Source organism: Geotrypetes seraphini, chromosome 9, assembly GCF_902459505.1.
Source record: "Geotrypetes seraphini chromosome 9, aGeoSer1.1, whole genome shotgun sequence".
NCBI lineage: Eukaryota > Metazoa > Chordata > Amphibia > Gymnophiona > Dermophiidae > Geotrypetes > Geotrypetes seraphini.
Window position 1 is genome coordinate 99448354 of NC_047092.1, and position 24826 is coordinate 99473179.

Consider the following 24826-nt stretch of genomic DNA (forward strand, 5'->3'; position numbering starts at 1 on the left):
ACTGAAGCCATCTTCACAGTGCGCAGCAGCCTCGAAAAAAGCCAACAGGATGCTGGGCATCATAAAGAGGGCCATAACAACCAGGACGCGGGAAGTCATGATGCCATTGTATCGAGCGATGGTGCGTCCACATCTGGAATACTGCGTTCAGTATTGGTCGCCGCACCTCAAGAAGGACATGGCGGTACTTGAGAGAGTCCAAAGGAGAGCAACGAAACTGGTAAAAGGGCAGGAACACTGCCCATACGCCGAGAGGTTGGATAGGCTGGGGCTCTTCTCTCTGGAAAAAAGGAGGCTCAGGGGAGATATGATAGAGACCTTCAAGATCATGAGGGGCATAGAGAGGGTGGATAGGGACAGATTCTTCAGACTGAAGGGGACAACAAGTACGAGGGGGCATTCGGAGAAACTAAAGGGAGATAGGTTCAAAACAAATGCAAGGAAGTTTTTTTTCACCCAAAGGGTCGTGGACACTTGGAATGCGCTACCAGAGGAAGTGATCAGGCAGAGTACGGTACAGGGATTCAAACAGGGATTGGACGGATTCCTGAGGGATAAAGGGATCGTGGGATACTAAGGGAGGAGCTGGGATGTAACACAAGTATAGAAAGCTAACCAGGTAATAAGTATAGAAACCCAACCAGGTCGTGCATGTGCAAGACCGGAGGGTTAGGACTTCGATGGGAAGATAGGACTTCAATGAGAAACCAAAGTGGCAAGGGAGCCCCTTCTGGTGATTCAGACAGGTCGTGACCTGTTTGGGCCGCCGTGGGAGCGGACTGCCGGGCAGGATGGACCTATGGTCTGACCCGGCGGAGGCACTGCTTATGTTCTTATGAGACATTAGAATTCTTTTATCAAGCTGTGGGTGTGTGACTTTTGCTGGCACCAATTTCCAGTGACAGAGGAACACTATCGCCTGCATATTAAAAAAAAATATATCTAAGCATAGGATTATTGCCAAAAGTTACAGCACTGTGCACATTTTGAAATTTTGAAAGCAAAACAAGTCAAAGGCTTAGTATTTGGAATTTAATCGAGTTTTTAACTTGGTCAAAGAAAGCACTGGGGAGATGGAAGAAACTATTTGGGGTTAGAAACATGGGAAAGATTGTAGGCTCTATGGCTAATGTGGATTTGGTGACAGGATAATGTACGTTGCTAAAAAGGGATGTGTTACGTGTTTTTTCACAGTATGTGCATGTATTATGTCCTTATTATAAGGGATATTCTAGTTGGAATAGGCAGGTGTGAGTAAAGTTCCAAGTTATTTTTGTTTCGGTAAGCTCTTTGGGGTAAGAACTGTATAAAGCAACTATGAATTGACACTAACTCATATGTTCTAGTGGAAAGTGTAATTTACTACTTTAATCTGTTAAGCCCAGTGTTTCATTTTTTTTGTTAGTCTCTTTTACAGGTCTGGGAGATGCAGCTTGTTGGCGACTGATTTATTTGGAAAGGGGCGTTTCCCCTACCACTTAAGAACAAGTTGTGCTTCAAGTAATCTTGAATTGACACTGCAATACTTCATACTACCTCTGTATTTACCTCTGGACACTGTATTGTGCTTTATCTAGTAAGATCTTCATATTTCTGTAGATTGAAGCCAGTTGTGTCTCTGATTGCATTATCTCTTATGACTGTGTGACTCGACTGAAGACATGCCCTATGAATAAAATAAGGAGAGCAATGGAGCCCACTGACTAATTTGTTTGTTTTCTCTTTCAGAAGTTCAAGCATATGTTTAGACTCCAGACCCTTTTCTGATTATTGATTATTGTACCATGTGTTACATGAAACTTTACTTTGCTAGTGCTATGTTCTATGATGTTGTTTTCATAATCGTGTTTATTTGCAGATTTAAGTTCATCTCTGACTCCATGATGGATGACAGCTAGTTTAAGGCCTACTGGAGCTCTATGTTTGTTTGTGCCATGTAATCTCTGTGTTCTCTGTCTGTTTGGTTTGTGGGATACCCCGGAAAAATATACCATTGACCAGTTTTGGAGTTTTTTATCTCCATTTTTTGCTTTTTTGTTGTTTCCTGTCTCAATTGCACAATATCTTTTTTGGTTCTTGTTTTCATGGCCTGAGCGCTACTTAGTTAGGGGTTATATTATTAAGACAATGGTTCTATACAGTGTTTATTCCATGGTGCCCACTGGATCTGCTCAATTCACACATTTCTGGCATAATGGGGTTTTTTTGTGCCCTACACTGAGTATATCTTTATGGTCTCTCTTGAATTGTTTCCTAGTTGTGCGCAACCCACACCAACTTATCACCCTGTATGATACCTGAACTCCTTTCAAGCTGGTATGTGTCTCTCCCTGTCTGTGCAGACACCTTTCTCTCCGAGTATGGACCTTACCAGTTTAAAGAGACTGATACCCCTGCAACACCACATCCTAACCTTTTCATTTCTTGGACTGGAACTGTTTACAAGTATTTGACTGTAACTGGCAGCTTGTGGTCTATCACAACCCCCACCTAGTGCTTTTAGCAGGTGCTGAGGGCCCCCTCATTACCCTCCTCGCCCAGCGCCTTTGTAATTTGATGCATGCATGTTATTTGATATTGCTTATGGTCATGGTACTGCCCCTCATACTGTTCCTCAATTGGCAGCATTATTATCTCCAATGTGTTCTCTAGCTTAATGCCTTTCCAGTACTGTCCCTATGTGAACACCTTCACTCATGGAGGAGCCTGTCCTTTATGGGAATGTGTCTCATGTGCTATGTTTCCCCTGTTTTTCTGCACATATGAAAGTAGATTTTGTTTTTCCTGTCACAACTAGGCTGGGTTCAAGTCTCTTATTCCCCTTCTTACTATCAATAAGTATGTTGCTTGGATTAATTAAACTATATGTAAGAACGTATTGAAAATACTGTTTTGATAACATAGGATCATTCATACCACATTAACACAAAACACTTATTAACATCTCACCATCAGTATAAGAAATTATAAAACGACCTATCTTGAGAGGAGCCAGCTTTACAATTGTGGCGTTGGAAGAAGCAGGAGATTTTTGGACATTGGATTTCTCCCCTGAAGTAGCCTTTTAGGCGAAACAGAAAGACTTTTCTGTCGGGACAAAGGACTGAGAATCGTTTGGGACACTCTGTATTTTCAGATGAGTTGTTGCTTGTTCTCATTCTTGTGCTCCAAATTTCCATGCCTCAACAATTGCATACACCTGTTTAGTTGAGCTGTAGCCCTCGTGCTGTTTGTTATTAGTTTGGGATCTGGTTCATGCCATGAATACGTCTTTATATATTATTCTGAAACACTTTTGAAATAATTTTCTGAAAACTCTTAAGAGGTTATTGAGTATGAATGAAAAGTATTTATATAAATGTACACGGAGTTTTTTTATAAACCAGTGATGATGTGAGTAGACTCGGGTACTTGTGTAGTCCCGGCCTCTCACACTTGAGGTTTATTTTTCTCCGTCGTTTTATAATTTCTTATACTGATGGTGAGATGTTAATAAGTGTTTTGTGTTAATGTGGTATGAATGATCCTATGTTATCAAAACAGTATTTTCAATACATTCTTACATATAGTTTGATATACACGATTGAATTCCCGTATATATTTGCTTGGATTAATTACACTTATTATAATCAGCAATGTTTTGTGAACTACACTACGGCCGCCTTGCTAGATATTGCTGATCAGTTAGGCCCTACTTCTCCGATGACTTTCCAAAACCGCATGGCCCTGGATATGCTCCTTGCTGAGAAGGGGGGGTGTCTAACATTCTCCTCAGTACTTTCTTCTGTTGCACCTTTATTCCTGACAATACAGTTCCTACGGGTAAGGTTACTATGGCCATTCAGAAATTAGAGGACCTCTCTGCTGAGCTCAAACGTAACTCTGGTTTATCTACTCCTTGGAACCAGTACTTTAGCTGGATGCTAGGATGGGTTAAACAGTTAGTGTTATAATCTTTATTATTATTTGTACCCATGTGGGGCACTTATATTCCTAGTAAGTTTTCTATTCCTGTTTGTGTAACATATAAACGAAAAGAACTGCAAAAAAAACCCACAAAAAAAAACCCAGTTTTCATTCTGCTGAACAGCTACAAGGTCATGTTCTGAGCTCTGTGCTTTACATCCTGTTCTGAAGCTAGCTACTTGTGCCAAGGTCATTCCTCCTCATGTCCTGAACCCCCCACAACTGAGTGATTCTGCTTCTCCTGTAGATAAGAAAAAACACATTTTGCTAAGAATGAAACATTTGCTCAAACCTTAGGCAAAAGGACAGTTTGCTGAATCTATAGACCAGACTTTTAATGTCAGCAATTGTTTTGTCTGTGGTGGGACCGGTATGGGAGAACAGTGGCTATGAACAAGGCAGAATATGCTAGACCTGCCTTCACAGAACCTCTCTTTCACGTCAGCCCTACGACTTCCACTGTGGGCCTTGCAGACTGACCTCCTCTTCAGCACCTAACTCCATGGAACTTCCTACGCCTGATGGCCAGCTCCTGATGGTTGATATTGACTCTGTAGCCTGTTTGCTTACTCTTGGCTGCCTGCTCACCGGACTGTTACATGTGTACTCGGATCCATCCCAGCTCCTTTCTGCTACTGCTGGCCGACGGCGAATGCCTTGGAGCTCCTGTATTTGGCACTAGGGGGTCGCCAAAAGCAGTTAGCACTCTCCACCCCATTCAGATTGGAAAATGGGGTGACAACTAGCCTGCTGAATGGATCATTGCTGCTTATAGACCTGCTACGTGGGCCAAAGATGGCTCTTGGGGTTTTCGGACCCCAATCTACCTGCTCAACTGCATACTTCACTTGCAAGCTGTTCTTGAACTTTTGCACTGCCATGTACCAGAATCGTCTGTCTCTAGATTACTTGCTGGCTGCGGAAAGTGGCGTCTGTGGCAAGTTCCACCTTTCTAACTACTGCCTTGACCTTGATGATGATGGTACCGTGCTCGAGGAAGATGTGGACTGCATCACCACACTGGCTCGTGTTCCTCTCTGAACCTGGCGTGGCCTCCCTGTTGACTGACTCTTTCGCTCTTGGCTCCTGCCTTGCCTTGTTCCTGTGATTCCATGTTATTGTCAACTCTGCTGTTCCTCACTCTACTGTAGCCCTGGCTAGTACCTACCGGTCCCTACCACAGCCACCGACCTTCCTGGCAGCTTTGACCCCCATGTCTATATTTTCTGTTCTTGATTTGCACATGTGAAGGAACTATTTATTATTTATACTTTTTTTTCTAAAGTTTTATCTATATATATGTGATCTCAGATACCTTAGCGGAGTACCTTTTCCCTCCACGCTGCTGCCATTTGATTATGACGTCATCTTCATTACGTAAGGGGGGATTGTAAGGGTATATTCTTGATAAGCTTATTTTGCTATACAAGAAATCACAAAAAAACATTGTCTCTTTTTGTTATCTGTAATTATGACTATGTGTACTGGTTGTGGAATTTCCCTCCCCCCTCCCTGTTTTTTATGAGAAACAAAACTTTCTTTTCTTCATAAGCTACACCCATTATTAGTTTGTGACTGGGCATGTACAAAGGGGGGGGAACTATAAATATGTGATGTTGATCTGAATAAAGACACATCTCTTTTGCCAAGTAATAGTCTGCATGTGTGTTTTTTTCTTCCTAATGAAATGCCCTGCCCCCCTCCTTTTTTTGCATCGGTACCAGAGACAACAGAGTATGTGTATATGGCAGTATTAGAATCTGAACCTTTTCACTCCTAGCATCATATTTGAAAACAAAAATGGATAGGAAGCTGATCTCCTCAATCCAGACTGCTACTGGTAATATTCTCACAAAAAATGAAGATATACTATCAGTCTTCAAAATGTATTATGAATGTTTATACTCCTCTGAAACTAGCGGTTAGGATAAGCAATTCCACTTTTTAGATAAATTACCACATGCTACTCTAAATAAGGATGATAATGATTTGAAGAAGGGCGATGTCACTTTAGAGGAAATTACTACTGCTTTAAAATGTATGGCGCCTAACAAAGCACCAGGGCCTGATGGGATCACAATCAAATTTTACAAAACTTTTCAAAATTTGCTTGCTCCAATTTTACTTCAATATTTTAATCATTTGTATAGTACGTTAGATGTTAAAGGCACTTTTAGTGAAGTTTCCATCATTGTGATTCCCAAGCCGGGAAAGGATCCTCAAATAATACAAAATTATAGACCTCTTTCCTTAATAAATGCTGATGCCAATCTTTACGCCAAAATCATTGCGAGTAGACTACAGAAGATTCTCCCAAGAATAATTAATCCTGATCAAAGTAGGTTCATGCAGGGTAGATATTCACATAACAACAGTAGAACTTTTGCAGATATTATTGCTATGGCATCATCCACCTCGCAACAACTTCTGGCTATAGGCTTAGATGCTAAAAAAGTTTTTGATAGGGTGGAATAGCCCTATCTATTTGCTACCCTCCAGTGGTTTGGCTTTACTGACAGCATGATAAATAAGATCAAAGTGCTTTACAAATTTCCTTCCACTAGACTATATATCAATGGTCAACACTCACAAACATTTTTCCCCAACTAGAGGCACTAGACAAGGGTGCCCGCTATCCGCACTTCTCTTCAACATTGCGCTAGGACTGTTGTTAATTGCAATCAGAAATAATCCACTGATTAAAGGCTTTGACTATGGCGACTATATGATCAAATTATCAGCTTACACTGATGATGTTCTGTTATATACTACCCCATATTCTATATCTCATCTTCTAGAGACCATAGATGAATATTCACAAATTTCTGGTTATAAACTAAATCAGAGTAAGACGGAACGCATGGCTTTGATTTGTGCAGCTATATTAGCTGAAATTAAACAATTTGGCTTTACATGGACAAATCAGACTAAAATATTTAGGAGTTTTCTTTGCACCAACAATTGATGAATCTATTGAATATAAAACGGAATTTATTTTAAACACTGTCAAAGAATTGACTAATAAATGGTCTCCTCTCAACATTTCATGGTGGGGAAGATTAGAAACAATAAAAATGATGATTGTACCTAAAGTTAATTACATTCTAAATATGTTTCCCGTGTTATTTAAATCAGATATCTACTATCAAATTGAAAAACTGCTTGCAGGGTTTCTTTGGCGCAGTAAGCAACTGCATATTGCAATGAAAAAACTTAAAGCAGCAAAGGAAAAAGGAGGAGTAAATTTCCCTGACTTTCATGGTTACCATATAGCTTTTCTGATGAGACAAGCTACTCTATGGCTTATTTGCAGAGGAGTCCCTGGCGTGGCTATTATTAGAACAACATATTTGTGGAACAAACATATAATGCACAACCTTGCACTAATTAGAAAGAGAGCTTAAATCTGATTATTGCTTCCACTAGTAAAGCTATAATTATTCTTGATAAGTTAATACCAGTGAAATGGAATGATACTAACACTGTGTCTATATGGCGAAATGACAATATCAAAATTCAAGGTAATACTATTGATTGGAAAAGTTGGCAGATAAGAGGCATATGGAGCTTACATCATTTAATTAAAGATGATACATGGATGACATTCAACGAAATTATGATAACGTATAACATTCCTGACCACTTGTTTTACCAATAGATCCAATTAAGGCACGGTCTTGCAAAGAACTATACAGTGCTATCTTCCAGGAATGTTCGACTTGATGTTCTGACATATGGTACAAAGTTCCGTAACGGGGAAGGAATTGCCTCCAAATGGTATAAGCTAATACAATTACACTCTTAACAACCCTGAATTGACTGAATCAACTTGGAATGCAGATTTCGACATATATATCAATTCTGAAAGTTGGAAACTGATTTGGGCACAGGCATTCAAAACGTTAAAATCTGCTTCGCTACTACAATCTATTTACTTTGTTTTGCACCGCACTCACTAGACCCCACATAAGTTAGCCAAATTAAATGTGGATCAATCTGACAAATATTGGTCCTGCAATACAGTTTCAGGCTCATTATCATATATGTTTTATGAGTGTGAACTGCTGCAAACATACTGACATCGTATGGAAAACGATATGCACTATATTAGATATTGAAGATAAATTGAACCTGAAAATTTTAATCATGGGGATATGTGAGAATGATTCGATATTAATAATGGATGATCATAAAGCTAAGTTACTCTGTATCCTTTTACAGTATTCTCCCTAGCGTGTTTTAGCCGGGTGCACCGCCCAGCTACTTTAAGTGAGCGCCCGGCTGTCATTTTGCAGCTGCAGAGACTGCGCCGGACCGGTTCTGGGATCTGACATCCGACTCGGCGGTGGTTCGCGCATGAATTGTCAAGCGCCTGCTTCTTCTGGTTTGCCTGCACCCCGTACTTGAAGGTGAACAGACCTTTCCTGCCTGAACCACATCTTCAGCAGCACTTAATTCAGCATGCAAACTTCGGATAATGCCTGTTTTTCCGCGCATGCTCAGATCAGGTCTAACTGAGCATGAGCAGAAGAACCAGCATTAGCGACCAAAGCAAGCCTGCTGAATAAGTGCTACAGCGCTGCTACAAGGATTTTCCGTGAATCACGCCACTGCTCACAGTGGAGTATGGGCGGAAAAGGGGTAATTTGCATAGCGCGCCAAGGGGTTGTATTTCGATTGGTCCAACGCCTTGGTGCGCTATGCAAATTACCCCTTCCCGCCCCTACTCCTTCACCTTGAGCAGGGAAGGGTAATTTGCATAGTGTTTGTAACATCGACCTATTAAAATATTTTCGCCCACGCTCCAAAAGTCCGCCCCTTCAACGTCGGAACTTTTGTTTCCCGCTGTGCTGAGGGACGGGGCAGAAAGTTTTGGGCAGGTTAGGTTGACAGTTCTAATTTCCCTCTGTGCTTTCAGCAGGGTATTTTTGGAGAGAAAAAAAGTTGTATGCTCTTTCGAGCAGAGACTATTTTCTTACTTTTAACTCTGTGCAGCCTGCGTTGTCTGGTAGACCTATAGAAATATTTAATAGCAACAGGCCCAGACTTTGCTGTGCTTTTCTTTCTTTGAGACTCTGTGCAACGCTGCCACATCTGAAAGTGCTATAGAAATATTTAATAGCAGTAGGTCCTCCAGAAAGGGGAAAAAAGAGTCCAGGGCCAGACTTGGATGTGCTTTTCCCTCTTTGATCACATTAGTACTCTTTGTGGCGCTGTGTGCATCTGAGAGCGCTATAGAAATATTTAATAGCAGTAGGTCCTCCAGAAGGGGGAAAAAAAAGAGTCCAGGGCCAGACTTGGCTGTGCTTTTCCCTCTTCTTTCATCACAGAGTGGTTGGGGGCAGGTTAAGCCCAGAAGAGCATTCCTTTTTTTGTTCATATCTTGCCCTGCCATAGTGTAAGTGTGCACTGAATATCCAATAGGCTCCCACGTTACCACTCAAAAGTCTTATTCATAGGTACAGTGGTACCTTGGTTTACGAGTGCACCGGTTTGCGAGTGTTTTGCAAGATGAGCAAAACATTCGAAAAATCAGCGCCTCAGAAACCGAGCATGGCTCGATTTATGAGCGCGCCCCCCCCACCCCCCGCAATTTGGCACCCTTCCCCCCGCGCTACGGCACCCCCACGCCACAGCCTGAAGTCCCCCAGACCCACCCAAACCTGCTTCTTACTTTCAGCTTAGCCTCGGCACCGGCATGTCCTGTGCGTTGGTGCCGGTGCCGGTGCCCTAAGATCGGCCTCCTCTTCTGTGCTGGGCCTTGAGCATCTGCGCATGCTCAAGGCCTGCGAGTTCACCTTCTCTCTGAGATCTCTGAGAATCTCGGAGAGAACGTGAATTTGCAGGCCTTGAGCATACGCAGATGCTCAAGGCCCAGCACAGAAGAGGAGGCCGATCTTCGGGCACCTGCACCAACGCACAGGACATGCTGGTGCCGAGGCCGAGCTGAAAATAAGAAGCGGGTTTGGGTGGGTCTGGGGGACTTCAAGTCATGGCGGGGGGGGGGTTGCCAGATCGCAGCGGGGGGGGGGTGCCAGATCGCAGGGGGGAGGGTGCTGGTTCGCGGGGGGGGGTCTTCAGGGGGAGCAATGCCGGTTCTCGTGGGGGGGGATACAGCAGCGCCGCTGGCCTCGGGAGGTGGGAACATATCAAAGCGAGTTTCCATTATTTGCTATGGGGAAACTCGCTTTGATATACGAGTATTTTGGTTTACGAGAATGCCTCTGGAACAAATTATGCTCGTAAACCAAGGTACCACTGTACTTTTCATTTTACCAACATGAGTAAAAAAAGTGTTCAGAAAACAACACTGCTCAGTAATTTCAGAAAAGAGATGTCACAAACCAATGAAGGTGCAGCGTCAACTGCTGATGTGGCAATTTCAGACAAAGACATTGCAGAGGCTGGTCCATCAGGGGAAATCTTTTCAGCACACACTCTGCCAATTGATAAATCTAAGCACCGCTTATTCGGGATAAACAAACAATGGTTTAAAGATTTTGATTGGCTAATGGTCAAAGAAAATGGTATATGGTGCTCATTGTGCATGAAATATTCAAACAAACACCTCCCAAGGAGGGAGTTACCTTGGGTAAATGTGCCATGCACAAGAATTCGAAAAGAAAGCTTGCTGGACCATGAAAAAAGTAAAATACACATTGAGTTTTCTTCTGACCTTTTAGGAAAGCGTGTACTAGAGCAAACTGGAATCGGTCAAATTGAAAGATCTGTATCTATGTTAAATAACTTACAGAGAGATGCCTTTGTGGGAGCTTTAAGATCCATGTATTGGTTGGCAAAAAATGAGTTACCACATACAACGTTGTTTGAAAAGCTGTTGGAACTCTGTAAAGAAATAGGTTGTTCCTTTTTACAACATCTCCATGTTGGTAAAAATGCACATTACACCTCAGAAAGAATAATGCAAGAGCTGCTGGATGTCTTAGCATCAGAAATAAAGTCTAACATACTGAAAAATCTGCACGCTGAAAATTTTTTCAGTATTCTGTGTGATGAAACCACAGACATCTCAGTTGTAAAACAATTAATTATTTACATTAAATATGTTTACCAGGTCACCAAACAGGTCAGAATTAGTTTTGTATCAACCCGCAATATGAGTGATGGCAAAGCGGAGATTATAACCAACACACTGAGTGAGACTATGGACATACTAGGCTTGAAAACTGCTAACCTGGTTGGACTAGGATCAGATGGAGCGGCTGTTATGATTGAGAAACAGAAAGGTGTGGCAAAACTTCTTAAATATAAAACATCTTAAAAGGATCAAAAATCTATGGCGTGAAACTTTAATGTCTATTTACCGAGTCCACTCACATATAAACCAATCACATCAGTTGGACTTAGGCATATAGAAGATCCCGCTGTCTTTTATATATGTTAAAGGAAGCCTCAGCCCCACCACTCCACCGCTATGTTAATTCTTGATTGCGGGAAGAATTACGTGGCACCTCATCATTGGCTGCCCTTGTGTATTTTTCACCAAAAGTTATTATTAATATATTATATCTCCATGATTTGTGTATCACTTAATAAATAATTTTTAATTATTAAAAGTAGCCTATATACTTAGCTTATTCCATCAGCCAACGTCTGGGAGTCTGACCCAACATGACATGTTTCGCACCCAACAGTGCTATATCAAGGGTCTCCCTAGAACAATAGGAAAGGGGACCATTAAAGAATATTCATATCAGCCCCCCTCCCTACTTCATACATTAAATCTTGTCCCAACTCTCAACATGTTATTCGACTCACCGAGGACGCTCGTGTCATCCGACTCTGCAATGTTTATGAGAGAAAGATGGCCACGGCGTCAAACCTCGGGGTTTAAATATCCCTCCCTTCATACTGAAAATGTTACCTCCCCCCCGTCTCTTATTGGCCCGACCCTATCTAATGAGTGAAGTCCACTCAATTTCCCCATTCAACCCCCGTGGTTCCACAGTATCCAACATGAAGATATGCCTCTGCTCGCTCTCGTTAAGCTTCTGCTAGTCTTTCCCATCATCCCTCCCAACTACCTTGTTAATGACATGCCATCGAATCTGTTCCACTGTGTGTTTATGTGTTTTCCAGTGGCCTACTAAGGGGGCCTGGATGACTCAGTTAGTTATACGTGATTTATGTTCAGTTAATCTGACACGAATCGCCCTATTAGTCCATCCAATGTATACTAATTCACAGGGACAGACAATTGCATAGATGACATCCTGTGTGGTACAATTTGTGTCAGTCCTTGAAGTCAAAACAATGTCCCTCCCAGGGACCCTTCAGATTTTCCCCTCAATAGTTGATGAGCACCATTGACACCTACCACACTTAGTGTGTTGTCCCCCCTGTACAGCCCTTGTCACCCCATATTTTAGGCGATTACATTTTTGCCCCAATGTTGTACCCCTCGAGTAAGCTACCCTGGGAAACTCCCTCAAAGCCCGATGGACTTGAACGATATACCAGTGGCGCCTCATCATCGCTACCACCAAATTGACTGCTCTAGAAAAAGGGAGAACGCAAGTTAAGATGTCATTCTCTGCCTTGTGTGATGTCACTGGTTCTTCCAAAAGGAGCTCACGTTTATTCATGGCAGCGAAAGACCCCAATAACTCTCCAGCGTAAGAAAGTGGCATTTGACAGCACGTCCGGTGAATCGGATGGTACCAGTGAGGGCTCTAGTGAGGCTTCAACAGAAAAGTCAGGGGATCTTACCAACAGAGATGGCCGAGGGAGAGGACGGACTCGACAACAAAGAGGAAGAGGCGGGACACAACAACCGACCTCCCGGGCTCGGACGGGGGTGAGTCGACAGTGATCAATTTGTCATCCAATATACTGACCCTCTATCAATCTTCCATTCTGGAGAAAGGACTAGGGTTTATTATTACTCATGCACTGGATTTCTTCAAATTGCATGCAGCTTTTCATTTATTCATCAGGAAAATGCAATTGAAAGTTTTCTTTTCTAGGGACGACGACATACCTGACACTCAACTGATGGACGCTGAATTGGAGGATAATGACATTGAGATGTCTGTAGAGATTTGTAAGACCAAATCTAAATGGGTCCCTCCAGGTCCCATAGATCCCCTTATCTATACGTTTAGAGAAATTATCACCAGTGAATTAAGAAAACTACAATCAACATGGGACAATAGGGGCCCTTATAATGTCACCAGACAAGAAAATCACGAATTACAACAGCTTCTTAAGAATGATAATGTAGTGATATTTAAGTCAGATAAGGGGGGCGCCACAGTTGTGATGAATAGTCAACAATATGACATTGAAGCTAGACGGCAGCTTAGTGACACACAAGCTTATTTGAGACTTCAAGAAGATCCTACTGAGCATTTAGCTAAAGATATTCTGGAATATCTTAAGACATTTTTGGAACGGGGCGTTCTCACCCAAAAAGAATACACTTTTTTGTTTGAGAAAAATCCTAGGGTCCCAAGAATCTCTTTTGTTCCTAAAATACATAAGACCTTGCAGGATCCTCCAAGGCGCCCGATTGTTAACATGCGTCAATCCATTCTCGAACCCCTTTCAAAGTTTGTGGATTATTTCCTTCGGGATTCGGTGCCTAAGATTACATCATACATTAGGGACTCATCCCAGTTTTTGAGACAACTAATGCATTTAGATATTGATATGCGAGACAAATGGATGGTGACTTTTGATGTCACGGCTTTATATACTCAGATTCCACAGAGTGAGGCGTTACAAGTAATTGGGGAGATTTTACAACAGAGACAAGCTCCCCAACATATTCCCACGGAGTTTCTAATTAAATTGGCCCAATTGGTTATTCGGGATAATTATTTCCAATACCAGGGTCAGTTTTTCCAACAGGTTCAGGGGGTCGCGATTGGGGCCACGTTAGCCCCCTCGGTGGCCTCATTATATATGTCTAAATTTGAGGATAAATATATTTATGGGACTCCATGGTATTCTCATATAATATATTGGGGCCGATTTTTCGATGATATTTTTTTGATATGGCAAGACACCAGGGAACATCTCGAACATTTTTTTGATTATTTAAATTCCGTGGATAACAACATAAAATTTACAATGACATGCCATCAGGACAGGATTGAATTTCTTGACATAGCCATTACCATAGATGAGGGTAGGATCAACACTTCCCTCTATAGAAAACCGGTCACACGCAACACGATCCTCCATTTTGACAGCTTTCACCCATATAGGTTGAGGTTTAATCTGCCTATTGCCCAATTTTTGCGTATCCGTCGGATATGTTCTACCTTAGGGGAGTTTAAGAATCAAGCAAGGGCTCTTGCTGAGAGGTTTAGAGAAAGGGGTTACCCAGAAAAATCTATAAAACAGACATATTTGAGGGCCAAATATGCTCAACGTGAGCGCCTTTTGGAAGAACCAGTGACATCACACAAGGCAGAGAATGACATCTTAACTTGCGTTCTCCCTTTTTCTAGAGCAGTCAATTTGGTGGTAGCGATGATGAGGCACCACTGGTATATCGTTTAAGTCCATCGGGCTTTGAGGGAGTTTCCCAGGGTAGTTTACTCGAGGGGTATAACATTGGGGCAAAAATGTAATCGCCTAAATATGGGGTGACAAGGGCTGTACAGGGGGGACAACACACTAAGTGTGGTAGGTGTCAATGGTGCTCATCAACTATTGAGGGGAAAAGCTGGAGGGTCCCTGGGAGGGACATTGTTTTGACTTCAAGGACTGACACAAATTGTACCACACAGGATGTCATCTATGCAATTGTCTGTCCCTGTGAATTAGGACTAATAGGGCGATTTGTGTCAGATTAACTGAACATAAATCACGTATAACTAACGGAGTCATCCAGGCCCCCTTAGTAGGCCACTGGAAAATACATAAACACACAGTGGAACAGATTCGATGGCGTGTCATTAACAAGGTAGTTGGGAGGGATGGTGGGAAAGACTTGCAGAAGCTTAACAAGAGTGAGCAGAGGCATATCTTCATGTTGGATACTGTGGAACCACGGGGAAATTGAGTGGACGTCACTCATTGGATAGGGTCGGGCCAATAAGAGACGGGGGGGAGGTAACATTTTCAGTATGAAGGGAGGGATATTTAAACCCCGAGGTTTGACGCCGCGGCCATTTTACTCTCATAAACATTGCAGAGTCGGATGACACGAGCGTCCTCGGTGAGTCGAATAGCATGTTGAGAGTTGGTACAAGATTTAATGTATGAAGTAGGGAGGGGGGCTGATATGAATATTCTTTAACGGTCCCCTTTCCTATTATTCTAGGGAGACCCTTGATACAGCACTGTTGGGTGCGAAACATGTCATGTCGGGTCAGACTCCCAGACGTTGGCTGATGGAATAAGCTAAGTATATAGGCTACTTTTAATAATTAAAAATTATTTATTAAGTGATACACAAATCATGGAGATATAATATATTAATAATAACTTTTGGTGAAAAATACACACGGGCAGCCAATGATGAGGTGCCATGTAATTCTTCCCGCAATTAAGAATTAACATAGCGGTGGAGTGGTGGGGTTGAGGCTTCCTTTAACATATATAAAAGACAGCTGGATCTTCTATATGCCTAAGTCCAACTGATGTGATTGGCTTAAAAGGATCAAGTCATGTTTGAGAAATTGCATGAATCAAAGCACGCTAAATAATCTCATGCTGATCTCCTTGGAGAGCCCAGATCCTGAGGACTTTGTTTATGGGAAAGCTGCAGACAACTGAGCCTCTGGGAAAAAAAGAAGAATAAATATTTAACTGAAGACACCTTCTGCATATGCAAGTTGGCTTTGAAGGTAAAATTATGTCCTTACCTGATAATTTTTTTTCCTTTAGTCACAGCAGATGAATCCAGAGACTAGTGGGATGTATCAAAGCAGTCCAAACGTAGGGAGGGAAATAAAGAAGCGAATGGGAAATCTCTTGCCCCCAAATCCTGCCCTGTAGCATGCATCCAAGGAGATTCTATATTCCAGAGAGTATGTTACCCACGATCATACAGAGGCTATCCTCCCTAGCCTATGTGAACAGGAGCCATCCTTGTCTGAGAGCAAAGCAGCCTCCCATCATAACTACCAGGCCCCAAATAACCTCCAGTGGAATGGAACCATCATGCCTGGCAATGATCCTTAGCTGATGTCAAAACCCATTAGCACCATCACAGACAAGACCTTTTCCTCACAAGGGTCTAGGGCATTAAGCCTGGAAACAGGACAAGGGAAGATTCCTCCTCTAACTGAAGGCTTCTGAAGCACAAACCTATAGGGCTCCCGCAGGAGGCAAACTGTTGACCAAAGTCAAGAAGAATGCCAGAGGAGAGGCAATACAACAAAACTGTACCTGGGCCCCGAAGTGACAAGTGCCTTTCCCAGAGCCCCCAAATAGATACAGCAACAACATCAGACACTGAGATATCTGATCCAACTTTTATTCCACTCCTCCACATGAATGACCCAGGAGTGAAAAGAAAAAAACTCTGATCCAGAGAGAAAGAGCTGCAGCTAGCCCACAACTAGCCTAGCACCAGCTGTCAGCCGGCCGGGATTAAACAAGGTATACTAGGCTGCCAGTGAAATGGTGCTCCAGCTAGGGCCTGCTGAATAGTGAGGGCAAAGGAATCACTGCCGGAGGAGAAAGACTGACAGCGGTGGCAACTGCAGTGATGCCCCCCTCTTTCGTGGCAGGAGAGCAGGGCCTTGGCCGACCGCCATAAGGGCCTGTTGCTGCCCGCGCACGACTATGGCTGAAGCAGCCTCGGCTGTCCTACGCAACAAAGTAGTAACAAACTCCTCCCACCGGTGCCTCTCCAAAGAGAATGGCGACTTGTGTAGCCCCTTGCCCACAGAACGAGTGAGCTTATGGAACTTAGGTAGCCAGGTTCTTCAAGGGGGGGGAGGGGAGAAGGGACCTGAGAGCCTAGGTGTTGCCCCCCCCCAAATGGCACTGTACAGCCCCCATCCCGCAGCTCAACTGAGGCCTGAGCCGCAGGAACCTTTCTCCCCTGAGGCCTAAAGCCGCAGGAACGTTTCTCCTCCACTAAGGAGTAAAGCCGCAGGAACATTTCTCCTCTGAAGCCCATAGACATAGAAACATTTCTCCTCCACTGTGGCCTAAAGCCACAGGAACATTTCTCCTCCACTGAGGCCTAAAGACACAGGAACATTTCTCTTCCACTGAGGCCTAAGACACAGGAACATTTCTCTTCCACTGAGGCTTAAAGCCACAGGAACATTTCTCCTCCACTGAGGCCTAAAGATACAGGAACATTTCTCTTCCACTGAGGCCTAAAGCCACAGGAACATTTCTCCTCCACTGAGGCCTAAAGCCACAGGAACATTTTTCCTCCACTGAAGCCTAAAGCCATAAGAACATTTCTCCTCCACTGAGGCCTAAAGACACAGGAACATTTCTCCTCCACTGAGGCCTAAAGACACAGGAACATTTCTCTTCCACTGAGGCCTAAAGCCACAGGAACATTTCTCCTCCACTGAGGCCTAAAGCCACAGGAACATTTCTCCTCCACTGAGGCTTAAAGACACAGGAACATTTCTCCTCTGAAGCCTAAAGATATAGGAACATTTCTCCTCCACTGAGGCCTAAAGCCACAGGAACATTTCTCCTCTGAGGCCTAAAGCCTCATGAACATTTCTCCTCTGAGGCCTAAAGCCACAGGAACATTTCTCCACTGAGGGCTAAAGCCACAGGAACATTTCTCCTCCACTGAGGCCTAAAGCCACAGGAATATTTCTCCTCTGAGGCCTAAGCCACAGGAACATTTCTCCACTGAGGCCTAAAGCCACAGGAACATTTCTCCACTGAGGCCTAAAGCCACAGGAACATTTCTCCACTGAGGCCTAAAGCCACAGGAACATTTCTCTTCCACTGAGGCCTAAAACCACAGGAATATTTCTCCTCTGAAGCCTAAAGATATAGGAACATTTCTCCTCCACTGAGGCCTAAAGCCATAGGAACATTTCTCCTCTGAGGCCTAAAGCCTCATGAACATTTCTCCTCCACTGAGGCCTAAAGCCACAGGAACATTTCTCCTCCACTGAGGCCTAAAGCCACAGGAACATTTCTCCTCTGAGGCTTATGCTACAGAAATATCTTTCTTTTCTGATCCAGGAAACTGAAGCACGTAGCTGCCAAGCCTGGCTCGAAATCCACCGTACAATCCAGGAGCTGTGAGAAACCCCTGTAGTCCAGAAAGCACCACATATAGTAGAGTAAGGGGTCTGGGAGGTTTCCAGGTGTTACCTTGAAGAGGGTGAGGTAGGGACGCTGGGAGGGCCCAGGTGTACCTCCAAAGCAGAAACTTAATGGATGTAATCCTACTAGTTTCTGGATTCATCTGCTGTTGATGACAAGGAATATTTTTTTCTTTATTAGGTTTCCCATATTTTTTTTCATTGTTTTCACTTTTCTTCCTGACAGCAACAATACTTGTGGCACTTGGTTTATGTCATAACAATTGTTATTTAAAATTTTTGTTAGAATTGCAGGATCCTGAATTGGATACTTCTTAAATTTAATAAAAATATTCTGGCACAAGTGTTGAACCTTAAAAATGGTTGGAAAATAATTAATTATAATTAACTAATAAAAATTGTACACATTTAATTTTCCCCACCATCAAATTTCCCCGTCCCACCCCACCCGGCTGGAAAAAATTTCTGGGGAGAACACTGCTTTTATACTTAACAATTAAGAATGTTCTATCGTCATGGAAAGACCTTTCTAAGGTGGACCCTAACATGTGGTGGAATTCAGTGTGCATGTCTTTTAAATATGAAAGGGTATTTGCGGAAAAATCGAAATCCTCTAAGAATTTTAACAAATTGTGGGAACCTGTAAGAAATTACTGTAAATGTTAATCTATGTGCACTCTTTTATAACATCAATATGATACAAAGGTGATCACTACTTTAAGTCTACCCTATTTTAAGTGGCCACTGAAATATCACTGTTTATGTAGGCATTTAATTTTGTTTCCAGTGAATCATAAATATGATTAGACTATTTGACTATTGGACTATTTGAAAATATGTTTATTGCATGGCTAAGCTGAGCTTAGAAAACTGCTTTTTCTTTGTTGATGCTTCATATTAGCTATGCTGTAATTGCTCATTGCTGACGCAGAGTTAAACATGTATGTATAAGTACTGTTTTTCTTTTTCTGTATTATTGATCACTTACTTATAATTCCAATAAACAGATTTGAACTAAAAAAAAAAAAAAATCCATTCCTAGCCTGGGACCTTAATGTGGTACTGTCTGGCCAGACCTCTTTTTGAGCCTCTTCAGGATGCTTCTCTACTGGACTTAACATTCAAGACTGTTTTTCTGGTTGCCATCACTTCTGCCCGTAAGGTTTCCGAATTGCAGGTGTTGTCTTGTCGAGACCCTTTTCTCTGACTTTCTGAGACTGGAGCTTCCCTGAGGACAGTTCCTTCCTTTTTGTCAAAAGTAGTTTTGGCTTTCCATGTCAATCAGGAGGTGTGTTTGCCAGTTTTTCAGCCAACAGGTTCCACCTGTTTGTGCCAACTCATTCTCTTAAGCAAGGTGCTCCTGATTCTAAGGCCACGATCTCCAGGTGGATCCATAGAATCATTTCATTCACTTACATTCTTGCGGGGAAACAGTCCCGTTTCTGCTAAGGCACATTCTACTAGGAGTGTAGGTTCTTAATGGGCTGAAGCTAGATCCATTTCTCCTGAGGAGATTTGCAGGGTGGCAATGTGGTCTTCTCTTCACACGTTTGCCAAGTTCTACAGAGTGGATGTTGCTGCCAGACAGGACTCGGCCTTCAGGTCCTCGGTCTTAAGGGCCAGTGTAGCAAGCCCACCCTAGTTTTTTAGGGGGACTGCTTTTATACGTCCCTATAGTCTAGAATGTCTCACCTATTGCACTGGAAAAAGGGATTATGTAATTACCCTGGTATAAACTATTTTCCAGTAGATAGGTGAGACATTCTAGACCCCTTCCCACCCTCACCCTGTCCTTGCAGTGCATGCACATAGATCTCATGCATATTCATTGGGGAAATCCTGAAAACCAGACTGGATTGCGGCCCTCAAGGAGGGACTTTGAGACCCCTGGTCTAGAATGTCTCACCTATCTACTGGAAAAGAGCTTACCAGAGTAAGTATATAATCTCTTTATTTCTGCTGTTGTATGTGTTTTGTAGGTCAGTGAAATGCCAGATTTTTATAGTTTGCAGATATCAAATAGGGCAACAATTACTCATTAAGCAATACGTAAATCATGTTAAATATAAATAATAATCACCACAAAAGAAAAATTGAAAATATTAATTGAATGTTTTAACTGAATGCCGTTAACATAAATTGGTCTACTTTTTGAAGTACCATTTGTGAAATGATAGTCACTAATCAAAGAGTGGCAGGGTAGAGATAAGAGTTTATATAAATATAGCAAGAGTATACCCCTTCAAAGCTGGCAATGCTAGGCACATTTTCAAAGTGGAATGTCTGACCAGACTTTCTTCTTCTTCCCCCCAAGAAATCATCACCCATCTATAATATATGCATGGGCACAAAAACATGCTCCTGTCACCAAGGCTAGTGAATAATAGCCAAGGAAAAATTTAAGGGCTCCTTAGCAATAATAAGCTTGGAAATCACTGCTCTATTGCTCAAATTCCTTTGTTTCATTTAACACATTGAAATTTTAGATAACAGAGCTCTGTACCTGCTGAGAGGTATACTGCTAGAAACTGTTCCCGTCCTAGCAGAGATACGATGCTTGATGAAAAACTCCACAAAACATACATGTTTGCCATCATGTGCAGGAGAGAGAAATGACTGAATGTAGACAACAGCATGGGAGCACAAAGGGTACCTAAAAATTTAAAGTATAATTAAAACCAAAGGAAGGAAATCTGTCACATGGTGTGGTTTTTAAACAATTTATATCATTACATGTATATCACACTAGGATGGCTTGCCAGATCAGAGACTAGAGATCAAAGTCAATGACACAGAATGTGTCAAGTTATAAATATGGAAGGTTATTTTATTTAAAAAGATTTCATATTGATCAAGCCTTTTATAAAATATTATTACAATTGTGCATGCACAGACCTAAAACATCCATTTTTTAAATACAGCATAGAGAAGAACATACAAGTGCAATGTACATCAAAATGAGTGATTTTATAAAAGAGAATGTTCAAGAATAATATCACTCAGTGTCACAAGCACACAGTGGCATACTAAGGGGGGGAGGTCCGCCGTGGGTGCACGCCTGAGGGGGTGCTACCGGCTTGGTCATTGGCGTCTGTTCCCCCCCCCACCGACGTCCGGTTCTTCCCCTCAGGCCTCCCCGCACCATCCCCTCTGGCCTCCATGCACCATTTAGAGTAGCGAAGCAGCCTGCAGCAAGATCGCGATGTCAGCAATCTTGCGCTGCTTCGTGCTGTTTCCTCTGCCGCGGTCCCGCCCCCCTCCTCTGATGTCAGAGGAGGGGGGCGGGTCCGCGGTGGAGGACAGCACAAGCAGCACAAGATCGTTGACATCGCGATCTTGCTGCAGGCTGCTTCGCTACTCTAAATGGTGCGCGGGGCCAGAGGGGAAGAACCGGACGTTGGGGGAGGGGGGGCGAGCAGTCCTTCGGGGTGGGGCGGGCAGGCAGGCCTTCAGGGGGAGATGCAGGCCTTAAAGGGGGGGAGACAGGCCTTAAAGGGGGGGAGACAGGCTTTCGGGGGGGGGGACAGGCCGGCAGGAGGCCTTCAAGGGGGGGACAGGCCTTCAGGGGGTGCAGGCCTTCATGTGGGGGGACAGGACTACAAGGGGGTGGGACAGGCTTTCAAGGGGGTGCAGGCCTTCAGGGGGGTGCAGGCCTTCATGGGGGGGCTAGGCCTTCGGGGGGGTGCAGGCCTTCAAGGGGGGACAGGCCTACAAGGGGGAGGGGACAGGCCTTCAAGGGGGGGACAGGCCTACAAGGGGGTGCAGGCCTTCGGGGGGGTGCAGGCCTTCAAGGGGGGGACAGGCCTTCAGGGGTGAGATGCAGACCTTTAAGGGGGGACACCCTGGTGTAGAAGTACACGGAGGGAAGGGGGTGTTCAAAGAGACGTACATATGCCAGACTTTGGGGGGGAAAGAAATAATGGGTCTGAAAATAGAAGAGGGGGAGAGAGATGATGGACCATAGGATTTAGGGAGGGAAGGAACAGAAAGGGAGAGAAACTGGACACAAGGGATGGTGTGGAGGAGGGATAGAGATACTGGATAGGAGGGTAATTGGGAAAAGAAAGGGAGAGATGGTAGACCCTGGTGGTGGTGGGGAAGGAGGGAGAGATGCCGGATGAAAGGGTAGTTAAGAAAAGGTGGATCTGTGGAGGGAGATGAAAAAAAGAAAAGATACCAGACTTCCTGGGGAGGGAAAGGAAATGGAAAGGGAGGACAGAGAGGGCAGATGAATGGTTAGCATGCAGAAAGAAGAAAGAAGGAGACCCTAGCAAGCAAGTTATCGAAGAAAACCAGAGCCTTGGACCAACAAGATTTGAAAAAATAACCAGACAACAAAAGGTAGAAAAATTAATTTTATTTTCTATTTTGTGATTACAATATGTCAGATTTGAAATGTATATCCTGCCAGAGCTGGTGTTAGACCGCAAACGTGAGCTAGGATTTAACAGAGAGGAAAAGTCCTTTTTGTTTCTTTATTTTATTTACACCACAGTGCCAGTGTGGTTAGGAGAAGCCTAGGGGGTGAAAAAGCTATAAAACCCACCAGGATTTTTGAAAAAAATCACCCAACTGGGCAGGAAAATCGAATCGAAAAACCAATTAAATAGGCTGAATCAAAATTTTTTTTCCTGAATCGGTTTGCGCTACTGTCTCAGACTTTAGGACCTGGGACTGGGAAGAGATGGCATCCTCAGTACTTTATAATGCAAGTGAAACGAGGATTTGGTCAGACTTTTGAAGAGTCTGCAGAAGAAAAATATTGTATAGGCCGGGGACATGAGACAGCAGGAAATGGGAACTTTTCTTCCTTCTATTTTTGTGAATGGAAAGGCTGAGGATGTCAGAGAGTTCAGCTAAAATATGTGCTTTATAAGAAAATATAATAATGTGTTTTATAAAGTTTATAAGCATTGCTGGCCTACCCGGTGAGGTGTTCCTAGTGGTGGTGGTGGCAGTGTGTCAATGTGTTGAGAGGAAGAGGTGTTCTGGGAAATTCTCCTGAGCAAACTCCGGGCCCATTTCCACCCCCCAGTTAGTCCACTCCACTCAACTGGTTCACACACTGAGTGGGTCTTTGGGTATTGTGCCTAGGTAGTGTATGAGGAGATTCACATTTCCTGCACAGCTAAGTCCGTGTGAAGTTACCTTGTGCTGTATTTGACATCTAGCAAGGTCTCTGTTTGGAAGGAAAGATCTAAGCTTAAAAATGAAGTGGCCAGAAGTTATGGTAAAAGCAGATAGCTTAGCTGGTTGTAAGAAAGATTTGGACAAATTTCTGGAGAAAAAGTCTATAGTCTGTTATTAAGACATGGGGGAAGTGTCTGCTTGCCCTGGATCGGTAGCATGGAATGTTGCTACTCTTAGGGTTTTAACCAGGTACTAGTAACCTGGATTGGCTACCATGAGAATGGGCTACTGGGCATGATGGACCATTGGTCTGACCCAGTTAGGCTATTCTTATGTTATGTTCTCATCTGTAGGGGCCTTTGTTTTCATTTCTTATTTTAATGTATTTTTTTTCTGGGAACTTATCAGTGTTTTTTATAATGGGAACAAAAATGGAAGAAAATTAATGTGTGTAGAATGAGGGGGGGTGTAACTAATTTCTTCAGCTAAATAATTCAATCCACCTCAACCAGACATAGGAGAACTCACGTACCATTCACACACCCTCCAACCAAAAACGTCAAAAGAAAAAAACTGTTTGACAACCTCCTAGCCATTTGAGCTGCAACACTCGACCCCCAACTCTACAACCTATTGACCTCGACCACAGACTACAAAACCTTCAAAAAAGAAATAAAAACCTTTCTAATTCAAAAAACACATAAAACCGAACTAACACAATCAGAACTGTCCCAAGCATCACCTGCAACTACTCCATATGTACTTCTGATGTCATGACAATTCAGACATAATTTATGTTATGTTATGTTTGGAATAATGGTTACATTTATGAGGTTCAATAAAAGAAAATTTTCACTCCCTGTTTCTATTCTGACCATTTATATCGTTTCATGGTTATTACAAAAAATATTTTTTACATGGGGGTGGGTGGGGGGGTGTCAAAAAAATGATGGGCCCCGGATGCCACATACCCTAGGTACGCCACTGCAAGCACAGTAGCACTTTTAACTAGCACTACTTAAACTTATATGAGTATAGAGCAGTTTTGCAACCTACAAGTTTAAGTGGCAGATTTTGGAAACTTGCATCTCTTCAGAGCTAAGAGGTCATCCTCCAACTTTTGGCCAATTCAAGGTGCTTTTGAATGCCAGAGTTAAGCAAAATTTCTCACTCAAGCTCTTCTCCCTAGCCCAAGCCCCAATGAAAAGTTAGGAAACATTTGGGCAAGATATGAAGTTGGTGTACATGCTGATTGCAAAATATTTTAGGTGAAACATCTACTGCTATACTAAACTACAGAATACACATGCACCTTGAAGATCCATCCAAAATACATTCCTCCTTCAAATATCTATGTACTACTGATATAGTGTATCTAGATTTTCAGAAAGCTTTTGACAGAGTTTCTCATGAGAGGCTCCTGAGAAAATTAAAGAGTCATGGGATAGGAAGCAAAGTTTAGTTGTGGATTAGGAATTGGTTATCAGATAGAAAAC

General features: G+C 43.0%; 1 protein-coding gene across 4 annotated transcripts in view; it reads right to left on the reverse strand.

Annotated features, from left to right (window-relative positions):
- The window catches only part of PARL (presenilin associated rhomboid like), a 592851-nt gene that overhangs the window by 188443 nt on the left and 379582 nt on the right, over window positions 1–24826 (reverse strand). For all 4 annotated transcript variants that reach the window (XM_033957698.1, XM_033957696.1, XM_033957699.1 and 1 more), the window contains exon 6: window positions 20704–20853. In XM_033957698.1, coding sequence (XP_033813589.1) covers window positions 20704–20853 — 150 coding nt within the window. The remainder of the gene's footprint in view (window positions 1–20703; window positions 20854–24826) is intronic.